Raw genomic sequence first — 22,570 nt, forward strand, 5'->3', positions numbered from 1 at the left:
CAACATTAGAATCTTCTTTAGGAATGATGACAAAAAAATTTAAACAGAGAAATTATCTTACTAGGATTTTGAAAAAATGGGAGGATAAAGTTAGAGGTATGGATAGAGATAATCTTCTAAGTAAGAAAAATAAGAGGAACATTGCGAACAGGATCCAATTTATTACTACGTTTTGTTATGGCAGTAGTGAAGTGGTGAGCATTGTTAGGAAACAATGGCCAATGTTGGGCCGTTGTTTATCAGAAACAGATGAATATCAGAATCCACCACTAGGGATGAGCGAAACGGGTCGAAAAATTTCAAAAGTCGCCGACTTTTGGCAAAGTCGGGTTTCATGAAACGAAACCCGACCCTAGGATGAGGTCGGCCACGAGGTCGACGACTTACGCGCCAAAGTCGCGTTTCAAAAGTTTGTTTTGCGCTCTTTTTCAGCCAATCAGGATCCACGGACACTGTGGGCAACGTGATGACATAGGCACGGGTCACCACCATCTTTCAGAAGGGCATGCAAGTGATTGGCTTGCTTTGGTGGGCGTCACAGGGGGTATAAAAGGGCGTGCACGCCGACCGCCATCTTACTTCTGCCGATCTCAGTATAGGGAGAGGTTGCTGCTGATTCTGTAGGGAGAGCGTTAGGCAGGGAAGAAGACAAAAAAACTGCTTCTGCTGCTAGCGATTTGGCCTGCACAACACACCAGTCACTGTGTGTGCAGTGCAAGGTGGAGGCTATATTGTGGTGTATCAGTGGTGTTGGTTGTTGGGCTGCCTTTTAAGGCTTCCTGACAGGCTGGCATTGCTGTTTACCCACTGCTCTGCAAACTGCTTTTTTAAAAGCAATCCAATCTCCCTTATCCTCTCGTCACTTTTGTCACAGCTGTGCCATCGAGCCTGTGACATAGCGCTCAGATATCAGTGGGCCTCACACAATCCAAAAGTGTCCAGTGTCCACAAGTGTCTGCAGAAATTCAAAATCTCACTTATCCTCTAGTCACTTTGGTCACAGCTGTGCCATCGAGCCTGTCACATAGCGCTCAGATATTCATTGGGCCTCACACAATCCAAAAGTGTCCAGTGTCCACAAGTGTCTGCTGAAATTCAAAATCTCACTTATCCTCTAGTCACTTTGGTAACAGCTGTGCCATCGAGCCTGTCACATAGCGCTCAGATATTCATTGGGCCTCACACAATCCAAAAGTGTCCAGTGTCCACAAGTGTCTGCTGAAATTCAAAATTTCACTAATCCTCTAGTCACTTTTGTCACAGCTGTGCCATCGAGCCTGTGACATAGCGCTCAGATATCAGTGGGCCTCACACAATCCAAAAGTGTCCAGTGTCCACAAGTGTCTGCAGAAATTCAAAATCTCCCTTATCCTCTAGTCACTTTGGTCACAGCTGTGCCATCGAGCCTGTGACATAGCGCTCAGATATTCATTGGGCCTCACACAATCCAAAAGTGTCCAGTGTCCACAAGTGTCTGCAGAAATTCAAAATCTCCCTTATCCTCAAGTCACTTTTGTCACAGCTGTGCCATCGAGCCTGTGACATAGCGCTCAGATATTCAGTGGGCCTCACACAATCCAAAAGTGTCCAGTGTCCACAAGTGTCTGCAGAAATTCAAAATCCCCCTTATCCTCTAGTCACTTTTGTCACAGCTGTGCCATCGAGCCTGTGACATAGCGCTCAGATATCAGTGGGCCTCACACAATCCAAAAGTGTCCAGTGTCCACAAGTGTCTGCAGAAATTCAAAATCTCCCTTATCCTCTCATCACTTTTGTCACAGCTGTGCCATCGAGCCTGTGACATAGCGCTCAGATATCAGTGGGCCTCACACAATCCAAAAGTGTCCAGTGTCCACAAGTGTCTGCAGAAATTCAAAATCTCACTTATCCTCTAGTCACTTTGGTCACAGCTGTGCCATCGAGCCTGTCACATAGCGCTCAGATATTCATTGGGCCTCACACAATCCAAAAGTGTCCACAAGTGTCTGCTGAAATTCAAAATCTCACTTATCCTCTAGTCACTTTGGTCACAGCTGTGCCATCGAGCCTGTCACATAGTGCTCAGATATTCATTGGGCCTCACACAATCCAAAAGTGTCCAGTGTCCACAAGTGTCTGCAGAAATTCAAAATCTCCCTTATCCTCTCGTCACTTTTGTCACAGCTGTGCCATCAAGCCTGTGACATAGCGCTCAGATATCAGTGGGCATCACACAATCCAAAAGTGTCCAGTGTCCACAAGTGTCTGCAGAAATTCAAAATCTCCCTTATCCTCTCGTCACTTTTGTCACAGCTGTGCCATGGAGCCTGTGACATAGCACTCAGATATCAGTGGGCCTCACACAATCCAAAAGTGTCCAGTGTCCACAAGTGTCTGCAGATATTCAAAATCTCCCTTATCCTCTCGTCACTTTTGTCACAGCTGTGCCATCGAGCCTGTGACATAGCACTCAGATATCAGTGGGCCTCACACAATCCAAAAGTTTCCAGTGTCCACAAGTGTCTGCAGATATTCAAAATCTCACTTATCCTCTAGTCACTTTGGTCACAGCTGTGCCATCGAGCCTGTCACATAGCGCTCAGATATTCATTGGGCCTCACACAATCCAAAAGTGTCCAGTGTCCACAAGTGTCTGCTGAAATTCAAAATCTCACTTATCCTCTAGTCACTTTGGTCACAGCTGTGCCATCGAGCCTGTCACATAGCGCTCAGATATTCATTGGGCCTCACACAATCCAAAAGTGTCCAGTGTCCACAAGTGTCTGCTGAAATTCAAAATCTCACTTATCCTCTAGTCACTTTGGTCACAGTTGTGCCATCGAGCCTGTCACATAGCGCTCAGATATTCATTGGGCCTCACACAATCCAAAAGTGTCCAGTGTCCACTAGTGTGAGCAGAAATTCAAAATCTCCCCTGTCCTATAGACACCTTGTCCTTGTACCTTGTTTTACATTACTACATAGTTTGTTGGATTTTGTCTACATTTATACCAAAAATGAGGAAGGCTGGTGGAAGAGGCCATGGAATTGGGCGGGGGTTGGCAGCTGGTAATGATGGTGTTGGTGGTGGATCTGATGGTAGTGGCAAGAGCAAAATAGGACCGAATGCAGGAGGTGTTGAGCCTGCGTCATCGTCTGGCTCCATAAGGCTTCGAAGGCTTAGTATTCTAGGAGTTGGCAAACCGCTTTTAAAGCCAGAGCATCAGGAAAAAGTTTTGTCTTACATTGCTGACTCAGCCTCCAGCTCTATCGCCTCCTCTTCTTCAGTTGTAAAAAGTAAAAGCACTGAGTCGTCATTGGAGGCTCATGTTCATGAACCACACCTTTGCTTGTGTCCTTCACCCCAACCAAGACTGAAGGATGACGCAGGCCATACTACTGATTACTCCATGGAGCTGTTTTCACATACCATGCCTGGATTATCAAGTCAAATGGTGAATTACCCAGGCCAAGATGAATCTGACATGGAGTGCACTGATGCACAGCCGCTGATGGATGATTCTGCTGGTACATTCACTCAGAGCACTACATTGTCCTCGCAGTGTACAGAGCCAGATTCTGACCCTGATGAGACTCAGGTGCCCCTTCCCGCACACTATACCACCATACACGGTGACACAGAGGAAGGTGCACATGACATTGAAGAGGAGGTGATGGATGACCCAGGTGTTGACCCAGATTGGCATACATTGGGGGAAGAGGGTGCCGCTGCCAATAGCTCAGAAGAGGAGGAGGAGCATCCGCCACAGGCATCGACATCGCAACAGCTGTTATCTGGCAGGCACGGAGCAGTCCAAAAACGGGTTACAAAAAGCCGAAAAGTTGCTGGACTGCTTGGCCAGACGGTCAAAATAGCACAGCGTGCAAGGACGCAAAATGTCTTCCATAGTAGAAATAGTGCAGTGTGGCACTTTTTTGAACAAAATCCTAATGATCAGGCCAAGGTTATCTGTAAGAAGTGCGCAAAGACCTTTAGCCGAGGGAAAAATCTGAAAAATTTGAATACCAGTTGCATGCTTAGACATTTAACCACCATGCACTTGCAAGCGTGGACACAACACCAAACCTCATGTGCAACTGATCACAAGGAAGGTAGTCAGCAACGCTACATTGTTTCCCCCACTGTAAGCCCACCGGTTAGCACAGCAGCAAATGTTGAGGTGTCGTTGCAAGGCCACAGCAGTCAGGGAATCCCACTGTTATATCAACGAAAGACTGATTCTAGGCCATCAGAAAGAACACCAACTCCATCACCATCATCAACCCTCTCTCAGTCCGCCCTGTCCACCGCTACTTCCACCATATGCAGCTCTCAAGTCCAGCTCACCCTCCCAGACACTATGAGTAGGTCAAGAAAGTACTCAGTCTCTCATCCGCGTACACTGGGTTTGAACGCCCACATTGCCAAACTAATCTCGTTTGAGATGATGCCCTTTCGGTTGGTGGAAAGCGCAGCTTTCCGCGAACTCATGGCCTATGCAGTACCACGCTATGACCTACCCAGTCGCCACTTCTTCTCTCGCAAAGCCATCCCAGCCCTCCACCATCATGTGAAAGACCGCATTGTCCATGCACTCAAGCAGTCAGTGAGCGGAAAGGTGCACCTCACAACTGATGCATGGTCCAGTCGGCATGGCCAGGGCCGTTACGTGTCCATCACTGCGCACTGAGTTAATGTGGTGGATGCAGGGTCCACAGGGGACAGCGGTGGTGGGACAGTGCTGCCTAGCCCACGGTATAGGAAACAGTTGGCTGTAGGCGTTCGACCCTCCTCCTCCTCCAGAAGCGAAAGCTCGTCCACAGAGCGCAGTCGTACGAGCACTCCATCTGCAGCTGCCACTGTTGCACACGATGTGTCCCCCTATCGAGCAGCTAGTGGAAAGCGTCAGCAGGCAGTGTTGCAGATGATGTGTTTGGGCGACAGACACACCGCCGAGGTGCTGGCCGAGTACTTTCAGCGACAAACTGAGTCATGGCTGGGCAGTGTACATCTTGAGGCAGGCAAGGTAGTTAGTGATAACGGGCGTAATTTTGTGGCAGCCATAGCCCTTTCAAAACTCAGCCACATACCTTGCTTGGCTCACACCTTGAACCTGGTGGTGCAGTGCTTCCTCAAAAATTATCCGGAGTTAACAGCCCTGCTCCAGAAGGTGCGAAGACTGTGCGCGCACATCCGCCGGTCGCCTGTACACTCCGTTCGTATGCAGAAGCTGCAGCGATTGCTCCACCTTCCCAACCACCACCTCATTATCGACATTGCAACAAGGTGGAACTCCACCCTGCACATGGTGGAGCGGCTGTGCGAGCAGAGGCAGGCCATAATGCATTTGTGGGAGGATACACGGCCAGGCACTTTGAGAGCAGTCATGGAGTTGACCGGTGTGCAGTGGTCGAAGCTGAAAGACCTCTGTAAAGTCCTTCAGTGTTTTGAGGAATGCACACGGCTGGTAAGTGCAGACGACGCCATCCTAAGCATGAGCATCCCACTTATGCGTCTGCTCATGCAAACTTTGACGCACCTTAAGGAGCAGGCTTCTGCAGCCAATGTTGATGAGGAGGAAGAGGAGGAGGGAATCCTTGATGACATTCAGCCATTGTCTGCTCAGGGACCTCTCCTGGACGAGGTGGAGGAAGAAGAGGAGGAGGAGGAGGAGGATGATGGGGATGATTACTTAGGGGAGGAGGATGCATCTCATGGGGCAAGTGAAAATGTTGGCGTGGCAAGGTCTGGTACAGGGTTTGTGCGTGACTGGAGGGATGTGGATTTGCCAGAAAGTGCTCCTCCAACCAGCACTCGCAGAGCATCATTGACACCGGGAACTTTGGCCCACATGTCAGATTATGCCTTGCGGATCCTAAAAAGGGACCCCCGCATTGCCAAAATGATGAACGATGACGACTACTGGTTGGCCAGCATCCTGGATCCACGCTATAAAGGCAAATTACAAAACATCATGCCACAGGAGAACCTTGACCTAATATTGGCTAATAAACAAGCAACTCTGGTAAATCGGTTGCTTGAGGCATTCCCAGCACACAGCAGCGGTGATGGTTCTCACACGAGCCGTACGGGCCGGGGTCAGCTTGGCAGAGGTGTTCGTGGTGCACACAGCAGAAGTGGTGTTGGAGACAGGGGTTTCATGACAATGTTGTGGACTGATTTTTCAAGTACCGCTCACACAACTGGTAATACTGCATCGATGGAAAGTGACAGGAGACAGCAGTTGTCAACTATGGTTACAAACTACTTTTCCTCCCATATCGATGTTCTCCCACACAGGTCATTCCGCTTTGACTATTGGGCCGGTAAACTGGACACCTGGCCTGAATTGGCCCAATATGCCTTACAGGAGCTCGCTTGCCCAGCTGCAAGTGTGCTATCGGAAAGAGTCTTCAGTGCAGCTGGATCAATCCTGACAGAAAAAAGGACCCGTCTGTCAACCCAAAATGTGGATGATCTAACCTTCATTAAAATGAACCACGCATGGGTTTCCAAGGATTTTGTCCCACCTTCCCCTGATGACACATAGGGTGACAGAAAAATGGCTTGCTTTGGTCCACCTCTTCCTGGGACTTGACCTATTTCACCTTTTGCATCAGCTGAATCTTCAACATCAACATATGCCACTTTCTAAAACTCCCTAACTGTGCTGCCTCCCCTCCCCCATGGCCGGGGTCACCACCTAGCGCATGACACCTTGCGAGTGCCGTTGCCCTGGACAGGTGGGTAGGCCGACTCTTGGGCGCGGGCACTGGCACAGGGTCCCTCATAGTGCAATCAAGTGTCTCTGATGGTGGTGGTGCACACCCGCCGTCAGACACACCGCCGTACTATGAGGGGCCCAGTGCCAGTACCGATGCCCACGAGTGGGCCCCCCTTGCTTGGGCAGGGCCCCAGCATTTGCAATCTTTACCTCTCCCTGCTCCTCCGCTGTGTAGTCTGGGCCGTCAAATCCATACTGTGCCTGACACCGTTTGAGCCTGCCTCCTGATGTATAGACATATATTTTGAATGTGTACGCTATCCATACATGTTATCTGGGGATACGGAACCCTTTCTCACCTTTGTGCAATCACGTGCAATCCATACTGGGCCTGACACCGTCTGAGCCTGCCTCCTGATGTATAGACATATATTTTGAATGTGTACGCTATCCATACATGTTATCTGGGGATACGGTACCCTTTCTCACCTTTGTGCAATCACGTGCAATCCATACTGGGCCTAACACCGTCTGAGCCTGCCTCCTGATGTATAGACATATATTTTGAATGTGTACGCTATCCATACATGTTATCTGGGGATACGGTACCCTTTCTCACCTTTGTGCCATCACGTGCAATCCATACTGGGCCTAACACCGTCTGAGCCTGCCTCCTGATGTATAGACATATATTTTGAATGTGTACGCTATCCATACATGTTATCTGGGGATATGGTACCCTTTCTCACCTTTGTGCTATCACGTGCAATCCATACTGGGCCTGACACCGTCTGAGCCTGCCTCCTGATGTATAGACATATATTTTGAATGTGTACGCTATCCATACATGTTATCTGGGGATACGGAACCCTTTCTCACCTTTGTGCAAACACGTGCAATCCATACTGGGCCTGACACCATCTGAGCCTGCCTCCTGATGTATAGACATATATTTTGAATGTGTACGCTATCTGTACATGTTATCTGGGGATACGGTACCCTTTCTCACCTTTGTGCAATCACGTGCAATCCATACTGGGCCTAACACCGTCTGAGCCTGCCTCCTGATGTATAGACATATATTTTGAATGTGTACGCTATCCATACATGTTATCTGGGGATACGGTACCCTTTCTCACCTTTGTGCCATCACGTGCAATCCATACTGGGCCTAACACCGTCTGAGCCTGCCTCCTGATGTATAGACATATATTTTGAATGTGTACGCTATCCATACATGTTATCTGGGGATACGGTACCCTTTCTCACCTTTGTGCAATCACGTGCAATCCATACTGGGCCTGACACCGTCTGAGCCTGCCTCCTGATGTATAGACATATATTTTGAATGTGTACGCTACCCATACATGTTATCTGGGGATACGGAACCCTTTCTCACCTTTATGCAATCACGTGCAATCCATACTGGGCCTGACACCGTCTGAGCCTGCCTCCTGATGTATAGACATATATTTTGAATGTGTACGCTATCCATACATGTTATCTGGGGATACGGAACCCTTTCTCACCTTTGTGCAATCACATGCAATCTATACTGGGCCTGACACCGTCTGAGCCTGCCTCCTGATGTATAGACATATATTTTGAATGTGTACGCTATCCATACATGTTATCTGGGGATACGGTACCCTTTCTCACCTTTGTGCAATCACGTGCAATCCATACTGGGCCTAACACCGTCTGAGCCTGCCTCCTGATGTATAGACATATATTTTGAATGTGTACGCTATCCATACATGTTATCTGGGGATACGGAACCCTTTCTCACCTTTGTGCAATCACGTGCAATCCATACTGGGCCTGACACCGTCTGAGCCTGCCTCCTGATGTATAGATATATATTTTGAATGTGTACGCTATCCATACATGTTATCTGGGGATACGGAACCCTTTCTCACCTTTGTGCAATCACGTGCAATCCATACTGGGCCTGACACCGTCTGAGCCTGCCTCCTGATGTATAGACATATATTTTGAATGTGTACGCTATCCATACATGTTATCTGGGGATACGGAACCCTTTCTCACCTTTGTGCAATCACGTGCAATCCATACTGGGCCTGACAACGTCTGAGCCTGCCTCCTGATGTATAGACATATATTTTGAATGTGTACGCTATCCATACATGTTATCTGGGGATACGGAACCCTTTCTCACCTTTGTGCAATCACGTGCAATCCATACTGGGCCTAACACCGTCTGAGCCTACCTCCTGATGTATAGACATATATTTTGAATGTGTACACTATGCTATCCATACATGTTATCCGGGGATACGGTACCCTTTCTCACCTTTGTGCAATCACGTGTAATCCATACTGGGCCTGAGAACGGCTGGCGAGCTGATAAGCAAGCTACAGCACCTGTGGTTTGCACACGTAAGTTTTTCATTTTTTCAGGAATGACGGTTAGGCCTAATTCCGGAACTGCGGTTGACCTGCACTTACTGGGAAATCATCGTTCGCGGGTAATAATTGTAATCACAGATCCCCATCACTAACGTTGTTCAGCGGGTTATCTGCACCTGTAAGCGACAAACGCTGGCCTTTTCAGTGTAGCGCACATGCAGCCACGGACATGTAAGGGCATGACACACCAGTTATTGGCCAATCTCATGTGCCAGAGCCTCACGTGTCCCTCTAGTAAGCCGGACTCGGACCGCGGGGCATGACGGAGTCTCGTTCGTTAACGGAATTAAGCTTGCAATGTGTGCATCTGTTCTGTAGCTTGCATGGTTGAGGTTTCCCAGGTGGAGTCGAATTAAACCGTAGGCTCCACTCCTGGTGGTGCCCTTCTGGACATTCCTTTAAGGTTCAGCTTTGCAACCATACTGCCCACGTAAAACAAACACTTTGCCTTCATGAACGCTGTTTGGAGGGTCATGACTCATGGGAATAACGCCGCCCAATCAGTTAACCTGCTAGAGAGATCCTTCGTTGCTCCCAAGCATGACATCACACTCCCTAGGAGGAAGGTAATGCCACTGTGGCGACCGTACTCCTGGGGGCGACACAAGTGCACTGATGCCCAGCCACTGCTCGATGAATCTGCTGGTACATTGACCCAGACCACTACATTCCCCTCGCACGCTACACGGCCTGAATCTGACCCTGATGAAACTCAGGTTACCCTTCCCATATACAGTTCCATCTTACACGGTGACAAAGAGGAAGCTGCAGATGAAAGTGCAGGTTCGGCCCACCCGCCATCAGACACACCACCGTACTATCAGGGGCCCTGTGCCAGTGCCGTCGCCAATGAGTGGGCCCCCCCTGCTTGCTCAGGATCACAGCACTTGCAAGGTTGAAATACTGTGCAGTGAGATGGAAGATGGGAACGATGAGGAGTCCAGACTAGTACAGGGATTCCGTAGCGAGGAGACTTATTTCATTGTTTTCAATGTTGGGACAGCAATTTTTGGGGAGCACTATACTCTGGAGAATGATAGATGGGGCCCACCATACACTGGAACATTCCAAAGGTGAACATCAGACACTGGAGCAGCATTTACAGGGCCCATTATACACTAGAGCATTAGAAATGGGGCCCATTATGTTTGGAGCATTATTTGGGCCCATAAGACAGTGGAGCTTCATCCATGGGGACCAACATATACTGTAGCATTATGTGGAGCTCATCATAAACTGTTTCAAACATTATATGGGACCAATGATTCTGTATGGAGAAATAGATGGGCCTTGTCATGAGCTGTAAAAAGTGAAGTATTTTTCATTGTACTGTACCGCTATTTCTCTGCCGTATCGGAGCATGATGAGTTGTGGTATGTGTTAAAGGGGCGCTCTTTCGCCCAGGGCACATGAAAACCTGGAGCCAGCCCTCCCCCCCCACAACTGTAGCCAAATAACCCCCATTTTTCAGTGCGTTACTTGTATTATGAAGTTAATTAAGGTTGACAAGCTTAAGTAAGAAGAATTGATGCTTTTGGCATTCAAATGGGCACTGTTGGTGTGTTTCCTGTCCTCCTCTCACTGCCGACTTTTATTCCCCATTGACTTACATTGGGTTTCGTGTTTCGGGACGACCCCGACTTTTCCCTATAATCGGACGATCTTGCTCGACCCGACTTTTGGAAAAGTCGGGTTTCACGAAACGAAACGCGACCCTAAAAAAAACAAAAGTCGCTCAACTCTATCCACCACTCATTTCTTATAGACGTTCCAAAAATTTGAAAGATAGATTGGTCCGTTCAGATATAGGACCTAAACGGTCTTCTTTTCAGCCTTCCCTTACTGGCAAAAATCGAGTGGGATATTATCCATGTCTTGGATGAATAAACTGCATTAATATGTTAAAGGGGGACATTTTTATTCATCCGGTCACCAACGAAAATTTTTTTATTAATTACTTTTTAACATGTTCTAGTGATTATGTAATTTATCTCTTGGAATGCCCCTGTAAATTATGGTACGTGGGGAAACCACATGGTATTTGAAAACCCGAGTGAATCATCATAGGTATACAATAAGAAAGAAAAAAATAAATAAATTTGCCAGTTTCAAAACACTTTGATGAGTATGGTCATACAGAGAAAAATTTGAAATTTCGCATTATAGACCATGTACCGCCCTTAAGACGAGGTGGTGATAGGACTAAGCTCTTGAAAATTAAGGAACTTAAATGGATCAAGAAATTGAATACTTCGAGACCCAATGGATTTAATGTTGATTATAATTGCATATAACACATTGTGAACTTAGTGTTATGTGGTTTTCTTCCTCTTTTCTCCTCAGAATCTCGCCTCTTTATGGATGTAGCATTTAGATGGTATTAATTTTTATTATATTTTTTCTTTTTTAGACAATCTGTGAAATCAGAAATTACTTCAAGAATCATGCTCTATGACTTACTATTTATAGAGTTTTTTGTGAATAAATTACTTCTTGTCTGTTTGTTATTCTATTGATGTGCGTTTTTTCAATTAAAATCGAAATTTATTGGGCTTACTATATGGTAGTTCTTTTATACTCATAATTTGCAGATATATGGCGTATGAGGTATATGACACCCTATTGCTATGGGGGGTTAAGATCATGTCTGTCACAGGGCATGTGTCTCCCTCTTATCCACTTATGGAGTGTAACCAGCCCCAGCTAATGGGGGGTGTACACACCATTGCGATTTCAGCCTCAGCTGTTGCTGTATAACATTGAGTTTTGAATTTCCATTTTCTTATGTGGACCTTTTTTCAAGATATTGAGGGCTGTTACATGCTCCTTTTTCATGTAAATGAATATATGGTCCACTTTTTCCACTTTGCATGATTTGCTTAATAAGGTGGTTTTTCTTGCCCCTTTTACTGCGTATATGGAGTTTTCAATACCCATGTTTCCATTGCTCATGTATGAGCTTTTGTTTAGGAAGCACAGACTTTATTTTGTTATGCACAATCATGTTTTGCCAGTGATTGGAATGGAGCCAGTGTTAGGAATCATCTACCGCGCATGCGTGGGTATATGTGCACTTCTGGTCATGTGATTTTTTGTTTTCCTTTCTCAGACATGCGCACTGTGCTTGGCAGGACGCCGAGATGGGCAAGTCAGTTTTTGCATTTCCACAAAAATTTAAAATAACCAATTAATTTCGTTCAACTTCACAATTGTGTCCCACTTGTTGTTGATTCTTCACAAAAAATTTAGATTTGGCATCTTTATCTTTGAAGCATGATATGTGGGAAAAGGTTGAAAAGTTCCAGGGGACCGAATACTTTTGCAAGGCACTGTGTATATATATATATATATATATATATATAGTGACATAGCAATCACTAACGAGTTGGGGTGTACTCGCTTGGCAGAGATATAACATGCACACAGGAACGATCTTTCACTTAAAACAGTCTATGTGGCTTATTTTCTCCATAAACCATGGAAGCATGGACAAAGGCAATCAGTCTTACACCAGACAGATGAATCCTTAATGTCCATAGTAGAGCTTCACTCTCTCTGACCTGTGGGCACACAGGCTGTGCCATGTCCATCATGCAGGCTCTATAGCCTAAACACAGTCTCCTTCTGACCCCGGTCAGCACAACACGGATTCCTGTCCGTTACCTCTTGGTGTCGGCCACACAGGTTCCCGGATACCTCTTATCCTCAGAGGTATCCCACAAATGTTATCCCACAAATATTTCTCACTGACACCGGTCAGTTTCATTCACGGTTCTTAGTCCGTCCACTTCGGAGGTATCTGACATACCGCTCTGTAGTGTCCAGCCTGGACACAGGGAGGTCTGTCCACTCTTACAGACTCCCACACACTCAGTGCCAAGTGCTAAACACTCCTCCATTAAATAACTTGTAACCACACCCACAGGTCAGGTATGGATCACCTAGGCTAGTAACATGGTCATGACCTCACTGCAGGTCCTGAAACTCACAACCACACACACAGGGAAAAAGGGGTACGGTTTGCACCCTCACCCAGAGGTGAGGTAATATGGGTAGCCAGACCCTCCCATCTCTCATAGCTACCCGCAACCCGGACCCAGGTGCACTAAACGACATATTAGTGCTCATGTGCACTAAAGACAAAATACTATGGGTTGCATAGCAGGGAGCATCCATCCCTGTGTCATATACCTCCCATTAACCATGCGACCACCAGTCACACCACTATATATATATATATATATATATATATATAGACTGTATATATGTTTTCATGAATATTTGAGGCCATGGATCTATTATATGTCCATTTTGCAAGCCGGCAAGAAAATCTCGCAGTACGGATGCCATAGGGATGTCACACGGATGCTTAGATGCGAGAAAATCGCATCCTCGCATTGCACATGGTTGACATACGGATCACTGTTCAGGGAACATTTCAGCGATTCTCGTCCGTGTAAAATGGACCGTTTTTTTATACGTTGTGTGTGACTCCAGCCTAATCAGTATAACGACGCTGACCCTTTAAAACTTCTATTTTTCTGCAGTTTTCGTATTTTTTTTTACCTGATGACATTACATGAGAATATAAAAATGAATATTTATTTTGCAGTTGTGGCAGCCATTTAGTGACTTTGAGGAAATTGTGGATATTAGAATAACACAGTGTAACTCTGATCAAACAAGTGGAGAAGGTCGTATAGTGGCAATTACCAAGCAAAACAACAAAGTCCTGGTAAGTGGATTTAGTAATTTAGAAACATGTTCAGTTCAAGGAAAAAGAGCATTATGTCTTAAAAATAATATGGCCTCCAGTTTAGCCAATTTTTTCAGTGAATTATAAGATGTCAAACTGCTGTACACTGCATGTATTTCACAGCAGCTTGATAATGGCCACGGCCTATAAATGTGCACCTGCTGATTATTTTAATACTACAAGTGTGCTGGCCTACTTCATGCTGCTTTCAGATTCCCTGAAATTCCACTCACACCTGATTGCCCTTAGCTGAAGATATATTCAGACTCATAAGTCTGATCCAGACGTTAGTCTGATCCATGCATCTTTCAAATAACATTTTTCAAAGTATGCTTTCAATGTACACAACTTTCCCTGGCATCTGACTGTCTGTGTGAAGTACATACAGTCTCTCTCTGGTATGCTTTCAATGTACACAACTGTCCCTGGCATCTGATTGTCTGTGTGAAGTACATACAATCTCTCTATGGTATGCTTTTCTTATCTATTATTTCTTTTGCCAAGATCTGTTTCATTCCTCTTGATTTAGTATTCTAGCATATCTTTGAGTGGTCACTCCAAGCCCTCCCTCTCTTTTATGACCTTTGGCTAACTCTCTGCATCTGGTCTGACCATTCCCACCCAAATCCCCACTCACACCTGATTGCCCTTAGCTGAAGATATATTCAGACCCATATATCTGATCCATGCATCTGTAAGGGAGGTCCAGGACTTTAGTCATGGCCGAGCACTCAGGTATGTCTGAGCCCTGGCCTCCTCTTACATGAAAACAGCATTCCTTCACCAGCATACCTGTGTCTTCTCTCACTGTGCCATCAGGGATACCACTGTGGTGCTGAAGCCTTTCTGTAATTGGTTTTGCAAGAATTGAGACACAGTCCGGTTCAAATGCAACATGTGAAACTTTACTTGAATAACTTGGCAGCACATTCTTGTCAGTTACAACATCAACAGCAAGTTCCATGCAGTTCCCTTCCTGTTCTTTCCCTGTACTTAGATCCACATCCTCCAGTACATTACAGGGTAGTAGCACCTTAGGTGGTACCGCAGCGTTCTCCTTGTTCAGACTCACTGTGCTTGGGGATTCTCTGGTCTGTTTCTCCCCGGTCCTGAGAGCATCAGTCCATGCAATAATCTGCCACATGTTGAACAATCTGCACCCTGTACTCTTCTGGACCGCTTCCTTCCTCCAGCTATAAACTGCTGCAATCCTGCTGCTTGACACCATACTTCTGTCCTATAGAATCCAAATGGCTAAGCTTCCCTTCTTCTTAAACGTTGCATGACTGCTGTGGTGTCCTCGGCCTAGAGCCCATGTGGACTATTCGGGTGCCCGGGGCCTTCTTACTACCTAAAGGAATATTCCTAGCTTACCATACTGCAGCCCCTCCTATTGTTAACCCTTTCTTATCCTATTCACTACCTGAAAGCTCTGTACACTATAATGCCCACATCTAGTGGCCAATCCAATAACTGCACTTACCCTATACAATATACATAGCAGCATTACAACAGTATAACAATATACAAATATATATATACAGTTAGCAAGAAACAGTAATACAATACACTTAACAGTTTAGCAGTACCATTGTATAGACATGGTAATACATAATGGTATTTCTACACAATTAAGTGTATTAACAAATAAACATACACTGATAATATACAGCACCGGGACAAAAGAGAAAGGCAAAGGTATAGCCGTAATATATTTTACTCCCTACACATCTTTCAAAGTATATCTTTTTAAGTACAATATTTTGAATTGGACTGGAATTGACCATAAGGTAATGAAATAGAAAACCACTACAATGTTTGTTTCTTTTCACTTTCACTCCCATACTACTTTATTTCTTACGATCTCCTGTAATCCCTCCACCTAGGAAGGAACTAGTCATATCTCCCTCCATCCTCCCCAGCCATCTCACCTCCTTCTCACAACTGTTCCTCGACATACAATCCTTTTTATCCAGACACACTCGGCCACATCATGTCCTATCCTGCTCCCACCTTCAAACGCTCTGCCTGCTATTCCTCATTGCTGGTGATGTATCCCCAAATCCTGGCCCTCCTCAACATATCCCCACACTCATTTCTAACACCCTGCCACAATCCTCTACAAGTTTTCACAACCATGATTAACCTCATACCCATTCATCCAGCCCCCACTCCCCCAGTCCCCCTACCTGGAGCATTATGGAACATACACTCTGTCTGCAACACACTGTCCTATAGCCATGACCTCTTTATCACTTACAAACTCTCCTTCCTTGGCATAACTGAAAACTCGCTCACCCCTTCTGACTCAGCCTCTCCAGCTGCATTTTCTTATGGCGGATTCCTTCTCTCACACCGCTCGCCCCAGCAACAAATGTGGTGGAGGAGTTGGCTTGCTCCTTTCCGATACCTGCTCCTTTACCCCAATTCTACTCCCACCCTTCGCTACTCTTCCCTCGTTTGAGGTGCACTCCTTCCACATCTACTCCCCCTCCAAACTCCAGCTGGCTGTCATCTACCACCCCCAGAACTAGGCTTCTCCACCTTCCTCGACCACTTCATCACCTGGCTACTTCATTTCGTTTCTGCTGACATCCCCATTATCATCATTGGGGACTTGAAAATCCCCGTTGACACTTCCACCTCAGCTGCCTCTAAACTTTTATCACTGATTGCCTCCTTTGGCCTCACTCAATGGTCCTCCGCTGCCACTCAAAAAGATGGACAATCGCTGGACCTTATCTTCACCCACCCCTGTTCCCTTACTAACCTCACTAACTCACCCCTCCCTCGTCTGACAACAACCTACTGACGTTCTCCCTCTCCTCTCCTAGTGCGTAACCCCCACTCCACAAATTCACTCACCCTCGCAGAAATCTTAAAAATCTCAATTTACACTCGCACTCTGAGTCCCTTCTCCCTCTTACAGACATAGCTTCCTTACATGACAGATGTTGCTGCTACTTTATTTAACACCACAATAGCAATAGCACACGATTCGGCCACCCCCTCTTGCACAGCAAAACTCATACAATAAACAGGCTGACCAGCCAGACCAAAGATATTAGGCTTCGGGTTCCGGCCGCTGCACAGCAGGAAACCTGAGCCTTGCATTGGGCAGTCTCCCATTCCTCTCCAGCCGCAGAGGAGGCTGCTCAGCAGACTCGTCGATCCAGGCACTCTGCTCAGACCAGCTCTGTAGGTTTGCTTGGTGCTACCACCTCTGGTCCAGCTATAGCAACGCATGCTAGTCAGCAGCGAGCTACTCCAGGGCCTAAGTCCTCCTTTCAGTCCACTGAGCATGCCCGTGGGACGATCTCTCATTTGAGATCAGAGGTCATATGCTCAGGTCCTTCTCCAGCTCGGATTGGACCTTCAGAAAGGTCAGTAAGGTCCAGGAAGGACGCTGCAATAAAAGAGTTGCATGGCCGCATGGCCATGTGCTAGTATAGACAGGGATTGGACTATGTGGCGTGAGTGTTTTATGCATGTATGAATGTCTCTGGTGAATGACTCATTGGAAACCCCTACCCTTGGTACACATGTGTTCTGCAGCCTAGCCTGTCAAGCGCCCAGGTCTAGGTGTAGGTAGAGGCAGAGTCCGAGACTAGAATCTGTGTCCACCGGTGGCTCTACACGCCACGGTGCACGTGCTTGACACTCCTCCTTGGTCAGCGTCTATAGTGGTGTCCGCAGGTGCGACGCCACGTGCTCTGAAGGTCTAGAGGGACTCTGACCCCGTGTCCTTGGGGCAGAGTTCTGTGACCACATTCTGAGCGCCCCCTTGCCGAGCTCAGTGAGTCCTAACAGACTCCGGCATTTAAGTTTCGCAGCTCTGTGACGTAACAGAGTCGGCTCCTGTTCACACCGGGTGACGTTAACCCGCGTGTGACCTTTTATATACAGCTATATACATCCGCCATTACTAAGCAGCAGTTTACCACCTCTGCACGGTGGACCCTGGGCTGCAAACGCACCTTACTATCATCATATTATTTGGTGCGTTCCGCCAGCCCGTAACAAAAGAACTGAGACGGGCTTCCAGGATTGCTGAGTGGAGATGGAAGAGATCCCGTTCTGCCGAGCACTTTTTCGCATACAAGCAGTCCCTCGCCAGCTTCACGTCCACGCTCACTGCCGCAAAACAAGCTCACTTCTCATCTCTCATATCCTCCCTGTCTCACAACCCTAAACAGCTTTTCAACACTTTCAGTTCTCTACTCCATCCCCCAACACCTCCTCCCTCTCCTCTCATTTCTGCTGAAGACTTTGTCTCTTTCTTTAAGCAGAAGATCGATAACATCAGAGAAAGTTTTGGCCTGCAGCCCCCAATGCCCCTCCTTTTAACTGCTCAGCCCTGTTCTTCCAAGACCAGCTTCTCCACCATGACAGAAGATCAGCTCTCCACCCTTCTGTCAAGATCACAGCTCACCACTTGCACGCTTGACGCGCTCCCATCCCACCTCTTCCCTAGCCTCGCCACAGTCTTCAACCCAACCCTAACACATCACTTCAACCTTTCACTTACAAATGGTGTCTTCACCTCTTCCTTCAAACTTGCCTCAATCACACCCATCCACAAAAAGCACTCTCTTGATCCATCCTCTGTGTCTAGCTATCACCCAATATCACTTCTCCCTTATGCCTCAAAACTACTGGAACAGCATGTCCATCTTGAACTGTCCTCCCATCCCACCTCTCCTCCTACTCCCTCTTTGACCGGTTACAATCTGACTTCCGACCGCATCACTCAACTGAAACTACCCAATGACCTACTAACTGCCAAGAACAAGCAACACTACTCATTTCTCCTCCTCCTGGACCAGTCTTCTGCCTTTGACACTGTAGACAATTCTCTCTTGTTACAGATTCTCTCTTCCCTTGGCATCACAGATTTGGCCCTTTCCTGGATCTCGTCATATCTAACAGACCGGACATTCAGTGTCTCCCTCTCCCACACCACCTCCGTATCTCCCCCTGTCGGTCGGTATTCCCCAAGGCTCAGTTCTAGAACCCCTACTCTTCTCCATCTACACCTTTGGCCTGGGACAGCTCATAGAATCACATGGTTTGCAGTATCATCTCTATGCCGATGACACGCAGATTTACCTATGTGGACCTGACATCACTTGCTTAGTGACCAAAATCCCAATGTTTGTTCGCTATTTCATTTTTCTTTTCTGCTCGCTTTATAAAACTCAGCATGGACAAAACAGAATTCATCATCTTTCCCCCATCTCACTCTACCCCTCCACCAGACCTATCCATCAATGTCAATGGCTGCTCACTTTCCCCAGTCCCACATGCTCGGTGCCTCGGGGTGATCCTCGACTCTGTCCTCTCTTTCAAGCCACGTATCCAAGCCCTTGCCTCCTCCTGCCAACTCCAACTCTGTGACATGGTCTCCCTGTATTTACCTACAGGCAACCTTTGATCCTATCAAGATCTCCTTCTCTACTCCCCTCTTATCTTTTTCCCACAACTGCATACAATAATAATAATAATCTTTATTTTTATATAGCGCTAACATATTCCGCAGCGCTTTACAGTTTGCACACATTATCATCACTGTACCTGATGGGGCTCACAATCTATATTCCCTATCAGTATGTCTTTGGAATGTGGGAGGAAACCACAGTACCCAGAGGAAACCCACGCAAACACGGGGAGAACATACAAACTCCTTGCAGATGTTGTCCTTTGGTTGGATTCGAACCCAGGAATCCAGCGCTGCAAGGCTATCCACTGAGCCACCGTGCTGCCCAAGACATACAAGACTTCACCTATGCTTTCCCCATACTCTGGAAAACTCTACCCCAACACATCAGACTTTCTTCTACCACGGAAACCTTCAAAAGGAACCTAAATACCCTCCTCTTCCAGAAAGCCTACAACCTGTCTACTGAACCTCAGTCTTCCAGAAAGCCTACAACCTGTCTACTGAACCTCAGTCTACTGAAACAATGCTTGACCAGCTCTACCTTCTCCTAGTGCATCGTCACCCATCCCCTGCAGACTGTGAGCCCTCCAGGGCAGGGTCCTCTCTCATTTTGTACTTGTGTGTGCCTTGTATTGCTCAAGTTTATTGTACTTTACTTGTCTTTGTATGTCCCTTTTTCATATGTAAAGCATAAAAATGAATAATAATAATAAATTGATAAAAATTGATATAAATGAACTAGTCACACTTCTATATTTAAAGCATTCTAACTTTGCATAAATTTTTCCACACCTGCCAAAAATTTTTGCACAGTATTGTAAATTGAAACCTTTATCCGGTGTATTTGTTCATAGCTTAAACCAAATTGATGCACTATCCACAGTCCAATCAATGTCTCATACACACCAGTCCACTATAACATGACCGAGGGTGGTAGCTGTGGACGAGCTGCTGCTCCTTGTCACCCTGGCACTTTCCAGGAAAAGATGGGTCCTGGCTGGGTGTTGGTGTTGTGAAGGCCTAGTTGTACCTGTGCAGGCTGCCTTTAGCTGTTGGTATGGCCAGGACCACGAATTCCACAGATTAATAAAGGAGACAATAAAGTTCAAACATGGGGACTTGGTAAGCGTTATATACAAGGGATAGTGGATACACAGTCTTAAGCACTTTTCTTTCACAGTAAGAAGCTTTTTCAATCACATTCCAGTTCTCATTTCAATGCCAGAACACACCCCCCCTGGATGTTTTTCATAGAAGCAAGAGATCTTGGAAACTGTGCAAACTAGTGACAGAAGGTAAATTACTTATTGTCAACATTCTGCAGCCCAGATATTCACTGAGATTATGTGAAAAGCCCGGACAACCCCTTTAAGCATAACTCATACATTATGTAGCGAACGGAAGCGGAGGCACAGATGTTGAAGTGCACATTCGTTTATTGCATTTTTGTGGAACCACGGGACCATGGTCCGGGGGGCTCCGAAGTGCACATGACTATGAGAACCCCAGACACCCGTATTAAGACCCCTCAAACAGGATCTGAATGGAATGTCTGAGGGACACAGATGCTACCTCCAGTTAGACCCGGACACATGGGAGCTGGCGCAGTAGACAGGTGCACAAACAGGGATAACAGGTAGCATAGAACTTGACAGGCGGGAAGCCGCTGGATGGGACAGAGTTGGCTCATGCAGTACTGATGTTGTCATGGGTAACAGAGTGACGGACGGCTGAGCAGGATGGAATTTGCACAGGCAGCACTGGTATCATCCTGGGGATGGAGTAGCAAACCACTGATAATCTGAGAAGACAAACAGTATTAGATGGGTACTGACAGGACACTGGAAAAGCACAAAAGATCACAGGCACGTCAGAACACTAAACCGGGAGGAGGAACAGGAAGCACTTATTGCTCTGGCGCCCTCTCTATGGCAGAGGGGCCAGAAATAGCACACACAAGGACCCCATTGGTTAACAGCATATTTTGAAAAATGGGCGCTGTCTCTTTAAGAGACCGGGAGAGAGCGCGCAACCTCAGCATCATAGCCGAGGATCTGCTGGCCGCGCACCAGGAAGCAGGAGCAGGGGAGAGACCAGAGAGAGATGCAAAGTGGCGGGGAGCAGACTGAGAGCAGAGGCCCCGGACAGGGACCCCACGGAGGTACGGGCATGGGTGTTACACATTACTTATTATCAAATAGCAATACTATACAGAGTATATACCTAAAACCGCACAGCACTATTCACATTATAATGGACAGCATAGTGCAACTGGTGTCTTCAGAGGCAGGAACGTGACAGTACTGTCCACCACGATACAATTTCCTCTCAATAGCTCACAGGAGTGTCAGCTTGTATAACACTTAATTACATTATAAGAGTCTTTCTTTATTTTTTTTTTTTGGATACATGGTTGTCCATGGTACATATGCATATACATCCCATTCTAAGGTTAATACTTTGTTATTCAGGTGCTGTAAATGTGTGATGTCATCTAATTAGTGGGCTTTATGGGTTTTAATACTAGTAGCTTTGTCCTTTTTTTATCTATGTCTATGATTAAGAGTCAGGTAGACTCCAAACACGTCAAACATATTTTTTATGCCCATGCTACTATTTTAATGAAGTCACAATAAATATTTTTGTTTTAGTTTGCTTTGTTGGACTGAAGAAACTCTTTCACAATCTTGTAAGGAAGACTCAAGTTGTACATCTGCATGTCAATAAAGCCTTTTTTCTTCTCCCAGGGTGGTGGACTTACACCTATTTTATTGTTCTAAGTAAAACTAAGAATGTGGACAATTAAATTGGGGAGCAGTCTAACTGCACTTGGCATTGGTGCATGCATTGTAATGAGCATAAGACTTTTTCTAAGGCTATTTTCACATGAACATAATTTTTGTCCGTGCATTGTCCATGTAGAAAACGAACCACACACGGACACAGTGTTAGTCTATGTGCTACAGCACATTGGCTATTTTCTACATGTATCTAAGGTTCACGTAGAAAAAAAATCACAGCATTCACTAATGTATGTAACTGCAGGCAGCTTGTGCACTTGTTTGATAAATTCAGCAGCCCATGTGAACGTAGCCTAAAGCTTCTAACAACCTACACAAGTGCCATTGCGACCTTTGGCGGTACTAGTTTAAAGATATCCATACTAGAGACAGTGGACTATTTTCAACTAATATTTGTTTTGCTGAATGTCTGGCACCATATTTGTGAGGATTTCATCAT

The 22,570-nt window shown here is 46.2% G+C and overlaps 1 protein-coding gene across 1 annotated transcript in view; it reads left to right on the top strand.

The window, feature by feature from the left end:
* The window catches only part of LOC141072555 (tyrosine-protein kinase JAK3-like), a 635,207-nt gene that overhangs the window by 167,556 nt on the left and 445,081 nt on the right, over positions 1-22,570 (top strand). Inside the window, exon 7 of the mRNA XM_073559823.1 lies at positions 13,747-13,869. Coding sequence (XP_073415924.1) covers positions 13,747-13,869 — 123 coding nt within the window. The remainder of the gene's footprint in view (positions 1-13,746; positions 13,870-22,570) is intronic.

The sequence above is a fragment of the Dendrobates tinctorius genome, unplaced genomic scaffold (genome assembly GCF_039654945.1).
Source record: "Dendrobates tinctorius isolate UK_male_01 unplaced genomic scaffold, ASM3965494v1 ptg000276l, whole genome shotgun sequence".
Classification (NCBI taxonomy): domain Eukaryota; kingdom Metazoa; phylum Chordata; class Amphibia; order Anura; family Dendrobatidae; genus Dendrobates; species Dendrobates tinctorius.